Here is a 15,800-nt window from a genome sequence, read left to right on the forward strand (position 1 = left end):
CTGAGTAATATTCAGGCTGGTATCGGCGTTAGCGATCCAATACTGATACTTTATGTAAATACACTCTAATGTGTCAGGTAAATCTAAAATGAAGTAGTGCATTTCAAATCATAGCCTTATAAAGAATACAAGACATCAGAGAAATTTATTTAAACAGTTTTATTTATTTAAATAGAAAGAGCAAGAAAGAACGACTATAAACTGAAAACATCTTTATTCTCCTCTTCTGTCCTCCTCATCATAAACGCCTCATATTGTGTGTTGTGGTTTAAACTGAGGTGTTTCACAAGGTTTGTTGTGTTGCCACAACTCAATAGTTTAGTTACTTTGCCCTGTGTTACTACATTACCTACATTAAGTACCGAAAGTATCGATATTTTGATTTGAGAATCAATTTTAGAGCATGAAGACCTGGTATCGGAAGTATCGATATTTCGGTATCCATCCACACGTCACTGCCAGACGCCACTGGACACTGTCAGAAGGTCCATGTCCATTCTCTGATACGTCACAAGTGTTTTGGAGACACAAAGGAAACCTGCACAATATCAGGAATGATTAGTGTATTTGCATGTAGTTTATGTTCTTCCCAAGTGTTTATTGAACCTAATATTGTAAGATAACATCACAACCAAGCAGCTCTTGTAATGGAGTCGTGTTCTTCAGGTGGAGCTGAGACCATATACAGTCCTGCTCACCGTTATTGGCACCCATGAAGCTTAAAGAACATTATGTGGAATATCTTCTGAAAAAAATGAATCATGTGAAACATTGCTTTTCTGTAGAGAACTCGTGTTTGATACAAAAGAGCAAATGATAAACAATTTAAAACAATAAACATTGGGAGGAAAAAATTGAAAAACTTGCTGTGTCACTGGTATTGGCACCCTTTGCTGTAAATCAGTATGAAAACACATTGTGACCTGTGGTAAATCATAAATGAGAATCACCTGTGATAAATTGTCTGTGTCCATGTGACATGAATTAGCCAATGAATGATGACTTCCGTGTTTTAAAAAGCCGTCTGTTATCCCCTGTTCCTTTGTCACAATGGTGAAGACAAAGGAGCTGTCTGAGGACATCAGAAGTGCAATAATTAGCAAACACAAGACCTCCAAAGGGTATAAGGCCATCTCTAAAGACCTCGGTGTCCCTGTTTAAACAGTGCGTAATGTTATTAAGAAGTTTGCCAAGTATGGAACTGTCAAGAACCTCCCTGGACATGGGGGGGGGGGGAATTGATGAGAGAAGTCTTTGAAGGTTGGTGCGAATGGTGGAAAAAAAACACCACGTCAAACATCCACAGACCTGAAGGCCAACCTCTGGGAACAGTCTGGCGTCATTGTTTCAACAAGTACTATACACCGCACACTAAACCAAACAGGGATTCGTGGGCGAAGGCCAAGGCACACACCATTGCTGAGGAAATGACAATCTTTGCCAAAGAGTACCTGGACAAAGCACAATCCTTCTGGGAAAATGTTCTGTGGACAGATGAAACAAAAATAGAGCTTTTTGGCAACGCACACCAACAGCTTGTTTACAGATGGCGCAATGAGCAAAAGAGCATCCTATCAACAGTTAAGCATCATGGAGGATCCATAATGCTGTGGGGCTGCTTTGCTGCACCTGGTACTGGAAGCGTTGAACATATCACAGGACTCATGAAATCAGAGAATTATCAAGAGATTTTAGAGCGAAATGTCCTACCCAGTGTAAGAAAACTTGGTTTGAGTCAAAAATCATGGGTTCTCCGCATCCAAAAGCATGCAGGAAAAAATGGACTGTTTTAAAATGGCCAGCAATGAGTCCTGATCTCAATCTGATTGAAAATCTTTGGTATGAGCTGAAATCTGCCATTGGGGAAAATAAACCTGCAAACGTTCAAGAGCTGGAACAATTTGCAAAGACAGAGTGGAGAAAAAATACCAGCTGAGAAGTGCAACTAGCTTATAGATGGCTACAAGAGGCTGTCATCACTGCCAAAGGGTGTATAACCAAATATTAAAGAGGGGTGCCATTATTGCCGCACATGCTGTTTTTTCCGTTTCTTCTTTGAAATGACAATATGTAAGTTAAAAAAAATATTTTCTTTGTTAAAATACTGTGGACCTCCAGTTAAAAAGATCCCGATGACATAAATTTGGTACATTTCCATTGATTTCTGAAGATATTGTAGAGGTTATGCAAAAAATGAAGGGGTGCCAATAATGGTGAGCAGGACTGTAGGACCAGGTGATTCCCAGAGCATCTGACTCCAATACACTTGATGAACTTCAACAAATCTTTTGACGCAGCAGTTTAAACAGTTCAACAATCTAGACGGGGAGTGAACTCTTCATGGAGGAATGCATTTTTCTTTCAGTGTCAGGTGGTTCCTCCGCGGCCATTCCAGTTAAGACAGCATTCCAGTCACATTGTGAAGAGACAGTGATGGATGATACAAACATATCTTCATCATTTGAAAGTATTTTATTATGTAATGTGTTCACTGTATCACTAAACAGTCTGGGGATTCTGTGGCTTAATTTATAGTTGCATTTTTAAACCTGTCGAGTATCTTTTTAGTGCAAGTCACAAGAGAGTCTGGATGTTATCTTGTAAAGACATAATCCCATGTCTTTCTCTCTATATATATATTTAGTTTTATCAACATCGTTTTTAAAATGCAGCACCTGATTTCTATTCATCCATTATCTGTCTTGGCGAATCCTCTAGAGCTTCCCAGCTGACACCTGATTTCCATTTAGATTAATATTAGGAAAATGATTTTGTGCTCCAGTGTTTTCACAAGTAGCATCTACAAGCCTCAGATATCTAACATTAATAGGATTTCATAGCTAATAAAATGTAATTTTTCATTATTCAACATCTTTTAAAAAAAAAAAAAACAACTTTGAGATAAACAGTAAAATGATTAACCATCGTCATTTCAACTTCAATCACTTACGTAAACTTATACAGTCAGTTCCAGAAAGGCACATTAAAACCATTCAAGTCACGTGTTCGGTTTTAACCATAGACGGTGTAAAGATGGATGCAGAACAGCTCCTTAAAAGTGAAGCCAAAGCAAGTAGAGCTCCCCCTGGTGGCTGGAGGCTGCTATATAGGTCCTAAGCTCTGCCTCCTCCATGTTAGTGGATGGGATTTTGGCCAAAATACTAAAATAAACCTCATATATGTTTTTTTTTGTCATTTTAGGTAGTTAATATAATGTTGAAAGGTGTTCCATGGGAATTGTAATTTTGTTTTAAACCAGTACAGTGTATAATCCAATATTTCCTTGTCAATAGTGGAGGTAAATTAGACCGTACTGATCAGATTCTAGCTCCATTCTCGCAGGATGGTGTCACCTATATCCCCAGGTAAATATTGTCAGTTTGGCCAGTGCAAGGAATTTGGGCCACATTGTCCATATCTATACAGTCTATGGTTTAAACCAGGGGTCTTCAATGTTTTTCACCCCAAACTGATGGAGAGATTAAGTAGGGTACCCCCTACCTACTATATGTGTTGTGTATTAAACTTGGCACAGTGCTATTTATAAATATACATGATTATTATCATTTTACATTCAATAGTAAACTATCCCTTATAACTTTATTAAAATATGATAGATTCGTGTTAATGACTATTTAAAGACATTTAAATTTGTTGAGGAAAATTTAAAGAATATATAAAAATGTCTAATCATCCAAATATTTTGTGACCACCTGCAGTGCTTCTGCGGACCCCCTGTTGAAGACCTATGGTCCATGGTTTTAAAATAATATTTTCAACAACTCCTCAAATCTTCTGAGGAGGAAGAGCTTGTGGCTGTGTGGTCAGTGGAGGTAGTTTGAGCAGCTCGCAGATCCCGTTGCACTCCGGTCCATGTTGCTCGTCCACAAAGTACATGAGACCCCTGTCGGCAAAGTTAGACGGCCCTTTGGGGATCCTGGTGGAGTGAATCTGGGGGTCAGTGAGGTAGGTTAAGCCTTTACCATTGGCTGTCGCCCATCCTGTAAAAAATGGAATAAAAATGAAGGCTAGTAGTAGTATAGTAGTAATTTTCTCCCACGCACACTTGACTGTGGAAATTCATCGCACATTTATCTAAGTTCAGTTCGTACCTTGCAAGTCGACAACAACTTCCTGGCCGTAAGAAAAGAGGTAGGTGAAGTGTCCAAAGGCGATTCCATATTCTGTAGCCTGGATGCTGTTGTTTTTGCGTCCTGTGTTGTTGGTCAGTTTGACAAAATCTCCCAGCATGTAGGGCTCCACCGTCACACAGTCCACAATCTCATCTCCCTCCAAAATCTATTCACAAATACAGCAAACAGGAGGGGCTTTTATAAAAAAAAAGAAAGAAAGAAAGAAAGAAAGAAAGAAAGAAGGAAAGAAAGATGCCTGCTTTGTCCCGTATGTAACCCAGTTTTGGTAATCCCATTGCTTTTTATCTTATCAAGAGATTTAAGATGGTGATTTAAAATGTTGGGTCAGTACTTCACAATAAATAAGTAGGTTAGTTCATGTGTTTATACTAGAAACTGTGAGTGTATATTTCATTTTTGGCCCAGTTCACTGAAGACATAACAAAACCAATAACTGTTTGTGCCTTTTTAAGGGCTCATGGTACCTTCTGGACTAATAACCAACCACATATTGGCTGTCACAAAGGGATATTGAGTTGTTAGCATTTGAATTTCAACCAAAATTGCTGCAAAACTGCTGCAGCCTTTGAATGGACTACTGTTAATTTGAATGCATTATGTGCCATTTGTACCTCCATCTAAATTATGCAACTTGTTACCTCCTCTTCATCATCACAAACAGTGCCTCACCAGTAGTGCCTCTGAGGGAATGTAGAAGATCTGAGCCATGACCTCTTTGTCGTAGAGACTCTTGTTGAATTCAGTCACATAGTACTGGGCAGTCATCTGCCTCTCCACATCTTTCAGGTGAAACTGGATCCCCCTTGGCTTTATGTAATCTTTCCCCACATAACTGAGGGCATGGATAGCAGACAGAATGAGATGTGAGGTGATCATGTTCAAGCCAAGCCTTAAACTGTGCAGCTGCGTACCTGCTTAACCTCTCCTCCTGGTGTAGAAACTGGACCCATATTGCTCTTCTCTGCTTGCCCTCCATCCCCATCGGTTCTCCGATGTAAACGCACGTCTCCCTGGCTGTCCACAGCCCCGAGGCCTTGGAGAACTTTAAGTGAAGAGCACCTAGTAGAGAGTTATGATGTTACATTCATCTTGCAAGGCATGGCTCGGTTTTTACATATCAAAGACAATAGGATTCATCCTCTGAGGATCATGGATGTCAAATCCTAAATTTCATAGCAATCTAATCACTATTTACACTGAAAAAAAGTCAGTCTAAGAATATGTAATTTAAACATAATTAAGCCTGTGATGACAATAAAAAACAAAGTTTGTCTCTTGAAATGAATATATTATTATATTATTTTGAATTTGTCCATGTTTGTTCAAATACATTTAGATTTTTTTTTTCATTAACAAGCTACATTTAAGTGGCTCAACAAATCTTGTGAAGACCCCACAACACACAATTTTCTCGTTGTATTTACTCTGTTCCAACGGAATTCTGGGTAAATCCCAGAACTAAATTTCCGGACTATGAGCCGCTACTTTTTTCCCACGCTTTGAACCATGCGGTTTATGCAAAGATGCGGCTTTTCTGTGAATTTTTTTTTTTAATTTTTTTTTATTATTTTTTTTTTTGCGATAAATCCCTCACAAAAACTGGCCGCATGCGAAGAGCACCATTTTCAGGAGGAGGATGAATAAACCAATAACTTTTCTGTTTTGTTTGATCAGCACTTTTACAGTCACCGTTCGGAAACTGATCAGTTCAGTAGATATCAGCGGCTTATAGCCCGGTGTGCAGTTTATATATGTACATTTCCATTAAAAAAAAAAAAAAAAAAAAAAAACTTTGTGGGTGTGGCTTATATTGAGGTGCGCTCTATAGTCCGGAAAATACGGTAAATAACAAAAAAAACTTGACTCAAAATTAATTTCAGGCTAACTTTTTCAAATTGGTAATTTAAAGTGAGCAGAGATGTGTTTTTTTTCCTCAACATAACGTTAGCTTACGGAGCTAACATCGGTTAGCTATTAGCTAACACCATTAGCAAGGGGATCTAGCTGTAACCGACCATGCACTGATAAAAATACGGTACTTAATCTACTTTAAAAAAGGTCAGGCAACTTTTTGCATCATTTTACCCTGCTGATCAAACAAGAGTAGTCTTTGTTGGTTGCCCTTAACAATAGGCCTCGCTAAATGGGTCAGAGTGTGGTTTTGTCTGACTTTGTCTTGCTATGTGTCCAGTATACTGTCAAATGGAGATGGTGCTGTGAAGAAGAATTTCCCCAAGGCGACAATAAAGTCTAAAGTAAAAAAAATGCACAAAAATGCAAAAGAATTATTGCCTTAATCAGACTCTAACTGGAGAGCTGCATATAAACACGTTACTCTGAGTAAAATCGGAGTTCTCCTTATATGATTAAGACACACAAATAACGCAATTGGAAAATTATTTGGGGCATATTAACGTAACCAGCTGACAAGACACGTAGGTCTTCTAGTGTGGACGAGGAGGACGTGTTCCTGTCAGTTGTTTGATTTTCTCCATTGCATGTGAACTGGGACAAGGACCGAATTCAGAAAGTCGAATTTAGAGCACAGCTTTATTAAGCTGTGCATGTAAACGCACTGACTGTTGCACGTAACTTGTAAAAGTAAGCTAACATCATCTGCAAAAGTAAATTGACTTTACTTGCAGAATTATTGTTGTGTCAACAAAGACTGCTCTTTTTGATCTACAGGTTAAAATTATGCAAAAAAAAAGTTACTTTTTTAAGTAAATGGAGCACCGTATTTTTAGCAGCCAACATATATTTAAGAGACTGGAAGCCCTGCACTACTACTGTGTCTTAAAGAATATGATAAGGATATAGTTTTTGCAACCAAGCGAATGCAAACTTACTGTGGGAAGTTCCGTGCCCTTTGAGTTTGAATTGTGCCTTATCACTGTGCAACCTCTTCAGTAGACATTCATGGCAAACTCCAGCCAGGAGAGCTTGGTAGTCCTGCTGTGACAGCAAATACTGTCTCGCAGGGACACCAGACATATTACTGTGGTTTAGGCAGCTGTGGCATAAGGGGTTCTTCCTTTGGGGAACACTGACATTTTCTGTATTAGTCACATCATTGTGTTGGTGTCCACTTTGATTCCACTCTAGCTCCTCAAAGGAACTTTCTGAGGACGTTTCTGAGACAGCACACTGTTCTGCCCTTGAAGGTTTGAGTGGGGTTGCAGGCTTTACAGGTTCGGGATCAACTTCAGTTTCAGCATATTCGTCAGGCTTAATGTTCTCCAGAGGTTGTAATTTTGACATGACTTTGGCTTTTGATCCAGATACGTGGTCTTTGTACGTGTGATCAAGAGCTGACTCGCTAGTTTCAGAATTGGGGGTTTCCAAGAGGAAGAAGCTCCCATCGGAATCTTGTGATGAACTGTGATGGATGGTTCCTGCTTTTGATCTGCTACTCGGCTGTGGTTTTCCATTTGTGGAGGATTTCAGGTCGGCTGGGATTATCTCCCATGATGACTGGGAACTGAAACTATCGCTGAGAGAGCTAGAGGATGTTTTAAAAGTTAGCTGGGATAAAGACTGCACTGCTCCTTCAGCTACATCCTGTTTTCGCCCCACATCAACAACATCGGTTATCTGATCAACCTGTGTCTCAATATCAGCCTGTACCAGTTCAAACTCTTCTGAACAACTACCCCCAGTGGAGGAGGAAGTGACAGGTTTTGTGGATCTTGGAATTGCGTGGGAACCGACGCAGGAGTTGAACCCCTGTGCATTTTGCTTCTTGTTTTTTTCTGGAGATTGCGACTCGCTCTCTGATCTGTCCTTGCCAGTCACAGTAGCCTGGTTGCTCACATTCACTCCATGTCCATTGGCAATGCTGCTGAGTGTACCAATGGTTGTCGCAATGCCTGTTATACACAGCTTTGCCTTATCGCTCTCATTTTTAGTTGTACAGTTTGTGTGGGCAGTCTCACATACTGATGCATGGTACTTCTGAAATCTCTTAATTATCTTTGAGAACCCGGCCAGAGTGAAATTTACAAAGGTGTCTTTGATATTTCTGTAGCTGTCGGGAATAAATGACCCCTTATCTGAATTAGGAAAAGGCTTCACTTGCAGTAGATGTTTCACTTGGGCAACCAGGTGCATGATTTCAGTACAGAGGCTGTCTTTGTTTTGGGTGTCCGCATGGCAGTATTCATAGAAATGTGCCAAAGCTTTGTGACAAGCTTGCTCTGCCTGTGTCACAACCTCCGGAGGAGTGCCAAGCCATTTGTGAGTGACAGTGAGGGAATAGGCAGCCTTGAGGAAGGTATGAAGCTCCTGCTTGCTTGTGACCAGATCGCCCTCTTCTTTGGTGAGCAGGCCAATAGCAAATGCTTCTTTAGCCTCTAGGAGGAATGTCTGTCTCTGAGAGGCAGGGCACTCCACTGAGAAACTGTATGATTGCAAGCAGGTCCCTTGGGCTGTCTAGAGAAACACAAACGCAAAGGAAACACTGAAGGACCACATCAGTGATTTTTCATATCAAAGTCAAAGAACTAATTACTTTCACATCTGCAAATCAGTCTTTTACTGACTAATTTCCACAGCCAAGATTATTTTTGTGTAGTAGTGTGACAAGCTAATCAATCAAATTTAGCTTGGTGCAACAAATCTTAAAAAGACATTCTGTTAAAGACCGCATGATTTGTAATGGGCTACAAGAGCAGAAATAATACTTAATACTGATAAAGCAAAGCAAGACTTTAGTGATCCTCTTAGGGAAAAATAGAATAAGGTAAGACAAGACATAACATTAAATATGTACAAAAAGTATTAGTAGCTAAGTAGCTAACCAAAAAAGTGAAAAAAATAGTCTGAATATACACAATGACATTCATGAATATCAAGAATAAAGACAAACTTCAACAGGAGTTACACCAAGTATTGCCCAAAAATGACATGAGATATTGATGTGAAGAAGTAGAGTAGAGTGGTTGAGGGGGGGTTATTCTTGATGTTTGACAGCTTGGCCAACATTCTTCTCCCCGCACCTACCCCACTGATTCCAAGATGTATTCATTCATTAAAGCAAACTTAGCAATATGGAATATTAGGAATATGGAAGAGGAGTGTAACCAAAGCAACCAGAGCCTGGAACGTTCACTACGAGGGAATCACTCTACATGTGGATGATGCTTAAGACTTTTGTCAACTGTCAACTGAGTTGAAAAGGTCACTTATGGTCAGTGACCTTTTCAGTCAGTGGCCGAGAGGGTTCAGTGAAACAACTTACCACATTGGTCAACACAAAGAGTGAAGTGTATTGACTGTATACCACTGCCATCTTAGCCGCCTGGGCTGCTGAAAGAAGACGATGACTCCCGTCCCCAAGTAAAGACTGCTCAAATTTAAAAACAGACAAATACTGTAAGAAAGAATCAATGATAAAAAAAAAAGATTTTCTGCTCAACTGAACTTACAAAATCAATGTCTGGATTACTCCTTAAAGCATGGAAGTCCTCATCATTCATAGACACCAATATGTTGGCCAGTAAGCCGAGAGAGGTTCCAATGCCCTGTAAAACAGACAGGTTTATTGCTGTTTAAACAGGGTGGACCAAGACCGACGTTGTAACATGACAACTGCTGTGAAAGTACAGCAGTTCAGTCCGTGCTACCTTTTTATCAGGTTGAGGAAGTGCATAAAATCCAACAAGAGAAGCCCAGATTAGCTCTGCAGCCTGTAGCCAGAGGCCTGAAAGAGAACACAAATACCGTAAACAAAAGCCCCTTTCACATCGAATGAAAAACCTGGGGCAAACAACCCAGCAATCAACCCAGGATTTTATCAGATCGGCTTCAATGTCAACAGGAAGGCTGCATTGATCCACTAATTTACGCAATGATGTTGATGTACCTGCCTATCACATTCTTATTTTGTCACTGGACAGCCTATTCTACTGGGTCAGTGTAGAAGCTCCAGGGCCGTGAGCAGCTCAAAAACAGAGCAAAGTTTGGGTCTACCCCCATAAGCGAACAAATCAAATGTGTTGTTACACGATCGTTAATGGAACACATAGGTGAATTAATTGTTTACAGCTTGTATAGCGATATGGCACAATTTTTATCGATCATGACAGCACACTGGCAAGACTGTAAGATCCGCGAGTTGCTCTGCATCCGTGGAGAAGAGGAGATTTGGCGCAATATGTAATGATGACATTATCGACATGATGATGTATAACAGGGAGGAAAAAACAAGCACACAGCTCAACCAGCGGGAGGCTAAACTCAGGTATTCTGGCAATATGAAAGACCACCAAACATGAGTCGACCTGGGTCTGAAACTCCTGTGTCAACCCGCTATTTTCAATGTGAAAGGGGTAAAAGAGGAAAAAAAGTTTTCAGGTTTCTTTCCACTTAGTAAATAGGCTCTTACCTAGCTTTTGCAAAACCATTCCACGCACTTGAACGCTAACAGCCTGCACAAGAACCCTGTCGGTTTCAGACTGGTATATCCAACAACCTGTGTATGAAAGATAAATGTGAAGGCCATTGTTTTGTTTTATAGAACACAGCTCAATCCATCATTAAAAGCATTTAAAATGACATAGAGTGAGGTTACCTGTTGTCCCGCTGTTGTTAATCAAATTGCTCAGTATGTACTCAGCCTTCTGGAGTTTACCTGAGGGCACATGATAATTATGTTCACATTTATCCATCTCTCTTTAAGCCAAACATCAACTACCATTCTAATGAAAATGCAGAGAAAATGACATAGTAATGAAAGCCTTTTCACACGCAATTTCCCTGTTATGAGTTTGCATCAATCACTGTAATCTCCCAAAACAATAATTAGGATGATGTATGAAGTGTTACTCATCCAGTCACACTATTCAGTGTCAGCGGCTGAACACAAAACTAAGACCCCAGCATGCCGTACCAGAGTTAAGGTAGACCCTGGCCTGCCGTATGACCAACTGGGGGGCTATGGGGGTGTCAGGGTAGTGTTTGTGGAGCCGCCTGGTGATCCTGAGCAGCCGGCTGGACTCGTCGGTCCAGTAGAGGAAGCGGTCCACTAGGAAGACAACGGACAGTGCAGACTGTGCCTCCCCAGCCATGATGGATGCCTTTAGTACATTCTGTCAGCACAGCAAACACATCTCATGCATACTGAAGAGGCGGCTTTCTGATTGTTGTGTCATTGTTATTATGCTATTACCAGTAGTTGAGGTAGGTGCTTGCTAATGAGGTCGTTGAGGTTGGTCTTGTCATTGGCGCTGACGGACTGCTTGTACTGCCACTTCTCCGGCACAAACGGCCACTTCATTTCAGTGGCCTCCTGCAGCAAGGAAGCCAGTTCTTCACACAGCGAGTCTACAGGAAACAGAAGAGGAATTCCATAAATCGAGCGAAACGGTTCCAAACAGTGCAAATATTAATGGAGTGAAAATCTGAAAAAAAAACCTTGAAGTCACCCGCTTTGTTTTGCAAGTGAGAATAACTTTGCTTCAAGGTGCACTAGGGAAAGATTTGTATGTTGTAAGAATGCATCAGTGTTATCATTAGAGGCAGAAAACTGATAATGTTTTTGACTTTCCTCACCCTTGTTTGCTAGAGATATGTTTACTAAATGTACACCCATAAGAACATAAGAGTTACACCGAGCTTGCGCAAGACTTTTTTTTTTGTGCTTGAAAGAATGTCTTTGTCACTCACTATCTACACAAACCATGTGTGTACAACCCACAACATCTCAGATCATCAATAACAGACTACACAGCACCATCTTGTGTCTGACCTCTGCAGTGACAGTAGTTCATCCTGTGTGCTTCAGACAACGGAGTGGACTGATGAGCCTCTGCAGCACTGAGGCATCCTTCCAGTAGTTGCCCCACCTCCTGGCTGCCCATTCCGGTAAACGGGCACTATATAGGTGTTGGCAGGGGTAAACAAGGTCGCTCTACTTTCTTGTACTTTTCCTGGTCCTATTACATAGAGTAATTCAAGCCTGGGGAATCCCATGGAATGACCAGACCGCTGCTGTTGAGAAAGCATTGCACCATTAGGCCTTTTTCTAAGTTTCAAAACATCAGTGAGTTCATTCAATCTCAAATGAAACAGTGGAAAGAAAATTGCATTCCTGACGTTTTTCTCATTGCAATTCTTGTGTGAGGTCTGTGTGTCCTTTTCAATTATCAGTTATTTTGTCTCAGGTCACATAAATTGATTGGTTAATTAATTGAAACAGGATGTGCAGTTAATCTGCATTTGAGGTTCATACAAAATGACGGTTATTTAGGGTGAACTTATGAAGTTATATTTACTCTAAGGTCAGCTCAAACGACCAAAAAATAAACAATACTTTGTCATGATGTTGTCGTAACAGCCTTTAGACATAGTTAATTAAAAACTGCAGACACACAGCAAGTTAAGGATGTATAACACTAAGACTAGTATATATTTCCAAAAAACGGTTTAAAGTAAGTAATTAGGTAATGGTTAACTTTACCCCAATATCGCTATGATTTCATCCTACAATTCATGAAACATTGTTATTATTTTCTATTTACTGAAACTACTCACACAGTACTACCTTTGCCTTCACAGTGCTGAGTCCCTGCGTCTTCCTGGTTGGGTAGATATCATAACATGCTGCCTTCATAACTATTGGAAATATTATTAGCAGCTGCAACATGGGAGCAGAATTGACGTAAACAGAACGTAATACGTCACGTCTGGCTGAGCACTGCCAAGAGTAGAATTTGCACTGTTATAAGGACACTTTTAATAAATTAAGTTATCGTGTGAATTATCCTGTGGACGCTTTTTAATCAGGCGAGTTATGGGAAGCCACTGTTAAACTAGTTTGCTCGTTCTTTCGGGGGATTCTGTTCATTTCCGCGTGACGTGAATGCAACATGTGACGCAACGAGAGGGGGCGTAACTGTGCCCTAAAGCAACAGGCAACAGGTAGTTGGACCGTCTGCTCAATGTATAATAAATATATATTAAATATTTATACATGGAAGCATTTTGTCACCCTAAAACGACACAGCATTCATTTTTTTTGTGGAATACATTAATTTATTAATATACTGCATTTAAAAAAAAAAAAAAAATCACACATATTGGTGTTTCCCTTTTTAGAAAAACACTGCTTCTATCACCCCGCAAATGACACGTGAACACACGACATAACGCTGCATTTTTTTTTTTGTTTATGAGGTGTATTTGAAGGCAGCACAAAACTATATCAGCAGACACTTGATGTGGCAGAAAGGTTTGATATGACCTGTGCAACGGCGCGTTCAGCGGATCGCAAGCATGCGGACAGACCGTGGTGTTGCCGTGATACTACCAATAGGCGGGACTGTGGCTCCGCAGTGTGATCGCGAGCCGCACAGCTGGAGCAGGAGCAGAGGGCTGGCACGAGGTCCAGCTGCTACCAGATGATTGCGCTCAGCCGCTACTGCCGTCGCTGCCGCTGCGCCGACACGCATCGCATCCCACAACTTGCTCCCGAGTGCGCCAGGAGGGGACTTGTGCGCGCACGGCACCGTGTCCGAAGAATGAACCGAGGCGGATCTCGGGTGCGAATCCTCTGATGAGTTCTCACGGGTGTCGATCATCTAGCCACTGCAGGATCTCGCGTTCCCCACTCTGCGTAGCCGAACAGACGCTTGTGAGTTCGGCGGTGCTGGTGATGTAACGCACTTCACCTCAGAGCCCACTACACAACTGTCAGCCGCCACTGCAGCCTCTCCTCTCAGAGCATGGGACCCTTCAAACTCTAAAAGGTAGGAGACGTGTCATGTTTGTATGTCAGAAACGACGGCGAGCCAAACTCTTTGGCTCGTTTTGGAGCGTGTTTACGCACGACGGCTCCAAGTTGCGTCTCTTATTTTCTCAAGATTCTTTCACCTCTTCGTGGACGGATGTTGCCACACGAACAATGCATGCATATGTATAAAGAATGTACTATTTTGCAACAGTACAATCACGCGTGGGCCTGCCCGATTGCACAAGTACAGCAACTGCACTGTCGGCCAGATATGAGATGATGATGAGATGCAAAGCTACAAGTGTGCTTTGTTGTCTTGCTGTGGACTTGCAGAAGACACGGAGTTGCATTCTAGTGCTGGGATTAATCTACTTGCTGTGCCAAGTGTCAGTGATGTTGCCATCACAGAGCAACACAAACAACCAGGTGACTTCTGTGGAGGAATGAGTGAAAGAATGGATCATGGCTATTAATAGTCTGTTGGTAATATAACGTAACAGGAGGTTAAGGTGGTTAGATGTGCAGCATGATACACGGTTATCTCAACCTGGCAAAACCAAAATGGATTTACCAGGCTGGCGTGCATTGTGTTTCAGAAAGGTGAAGCATTACAGCGGAATAGAGGAGGATGGAGGAGACCCTGCCTCTTAAATTTGACTGTGGGAGGGGCTGGGTCTAATCCTGCTCTGATGTGCATGATGAGTGGGATTAAAAAAAAAAAAGTCTGTTGTCACACAAAGTTTGCAAGAAGCTCCATTTGAATCGCTTTCTTTTAACCCGATGAGATACGACTGAAGGATCCATCAAATAACTGCCAGCTGTCCACCCTTTGCTAGCAACCAGTGGACACCTCTGTGCAACACTGCGGGTGCCATTCCAGTGCATAGTGATTCATCCTCGGCTGCTGAATTAAACGAGGTCACATTTACCTTGCTCACTTGATTTTTCCTTCACTCAACCCCCTCATTACCCGTTGGCTGCGGCTGCCTTCGCCGTGGTGATTCGAGGCGATTTTCTCCTCAGAGCAGCAGGGGATTACGAGGCATCTTTGGGAGCAGGGCCGCCGATTATTGCTCAGCGGCTTCGTCGCCTACTTCGCCCCAGCCTTATCCACTCGTGTTTTTTGGTGTCAGAGCCCTGGGATTTGACTTGTAAGCTGCTGCCGGCCGCCCGCCCGCCTGGGACGTTTGAGGGCATTAGCGGCTGCAGTTTTTTTGCTGCAGAACATTTCCTCATCGGCGGGAGAAAAGTCCCGTCGGTGCTTTTACTGCAGCTGATTTGTTTGGAGTGGCGTGTTGGCGATTAGCGGCACCTGTTTTGAATACTGCACAAGCTTGCTATTGTGCATTTGTTGATCCAGATGACGGTCTGATTAAGGGGATGGAAATGAGGAAGCAACATCAACATCATCTGAGTGGTGTCCACTCGTACAAATCTTCCAGAAAAGCACAAATCAATAAAAGAAATAGTTTAAAGCAACCCCCTACCTACTGTATGTGTTCTATATTAAACTCGGCCTAGTGCTATTTATAACTATACATCATTATTATCATTTTGCATTCAGTATTAAGCCTTATCCCTTTACTAAAATATGTTGGCTTCATTTAAAGAAATTAAAATAAGAAAAATGTATAAAAACTGTATAATCAACCAAAGATTTTGCGACCCCTCTGCAGCACCTCTGCAGACGCCCCAAGGGGCCACGGACCCCCTGTTGAAGACCGATGGTCTCAAGTCAAATTTATCAAATGCGTCCTCATTTGATCGTCACCCATCTCAAAGTCACCTGTGGCCCCTGTGATCTCATGCGCCCGACAACTGAAGTGGTGCTTGACTTGAAAGGTATAGCGCTTTACATTGACAGGATTAAAAAAAATCATTTCTAAAAAAAAAAAAAAAAGAAAACCTCTGCATCT

The 15,800-nt window shown here is 41.5% G+C and overlaps 2 protein-coding genes across 4 annotated transcripts in view; one reads left to right on the forward strand and one right to left on the reverse strand.

The window, feature by feature from the left end:
* Positions 1-3,565: 3,565 nt before the first annotated feature.
* alpk1 (alpha-kinase 1) lies at positions 3,566-12,764 on the reverse strand. The gene is made up of 14 exons (XM_047601169.1): positions 12,687-12,764; positions 11,902-12,143; positions 11,323-11,477; positions 11,044-11,242; positions 10,726-10,785; positions 10,540-10,626; positions 9,779-9,855; positions 9,581-9,676; positions 9,394-9,498; positions 7,004-8,585; positions 5,066-5,213; positions 4,824-4,986; positions 4,113-4,299; positions 3,566-4,001 (listed from the first exon to the last, which is right to left on the reverse strand). The coding sequence occupies exons 2-14, from the start codon at positions 12,011-12,013 to the stop codon at positions 3,787-3,789; spliced, it is 3,186 nt and encodes a 1,061-aa protein (XP_047457125.1). The 5' UTR covers positions 12,014-12,143; positions 12,687-12,764; the 3' UTR covers positions 3,566-3,786.
* Positions 12,765-13,535: 771 nt separating this feature from the next.
* LOC125017774 (RAS guanyl-releasing protein 2-like) overlaps positions 13,536-15,800 on the forward strand; it is a 44,941-nt gene continuing 42,676 nt past the window's right edge. Inside the window, exon 1 of one of the 3 annotated variants that reach the window (XM_047601371.1) lies at positions 13,536-13,904. The gene's annotated coding sequence lies outside the window, so the exon portion shown is untranslated. The remainder of the gene's footprint in view (positions 13,905-15,800) is intronic. The other 2 variants (XM_047601449.1, XM_047601296.1) reach the window with 2 other exon arrangements.

This window comes from Mugil cephalus, chromosome 1 (assembly GCF_022458985.1).
Source record: "Mugil cephalus isolate CIBA_MC_2020 chromosome 1, CIBA_Mcephalus_1.1, whole genome shotgun sequence".
Classification (NCBI taxonomy): Eukaryota; Metazoa; Chordata; class Actinopteri; order Mugiliformes; family Mugilidae; genus Mugil; species Mugil cephalus.

What these genes read in the sequence shown, in the direction of transcription:
- alpk1 (XM_047601169.1), bottom strand. Translation starts at nt 12,013, where the DNA reads ATGGGCAGCCAGGAGGTGGGGCAACTACTGGAAGGATGCCTCAGTGCT. An exon ending in CAGGAGGAGAGGTTAAGCAG is followed by an intron (nt 4,987 to 5,065) that starts GTACGCAGCTGC and finishes CCATGCCCTCAG; the next exon opens with TTATGTGGGGAAAGATTACA. An exon ending in AGTTGTTGTCGACTTGCAAG is followed by an intron (nt 4,002 to 4,112) that starts GTACGAACTGAA and finishes CATTTTTTACAG; the next exon opens with GATGGGCGACAGCCAATGGT.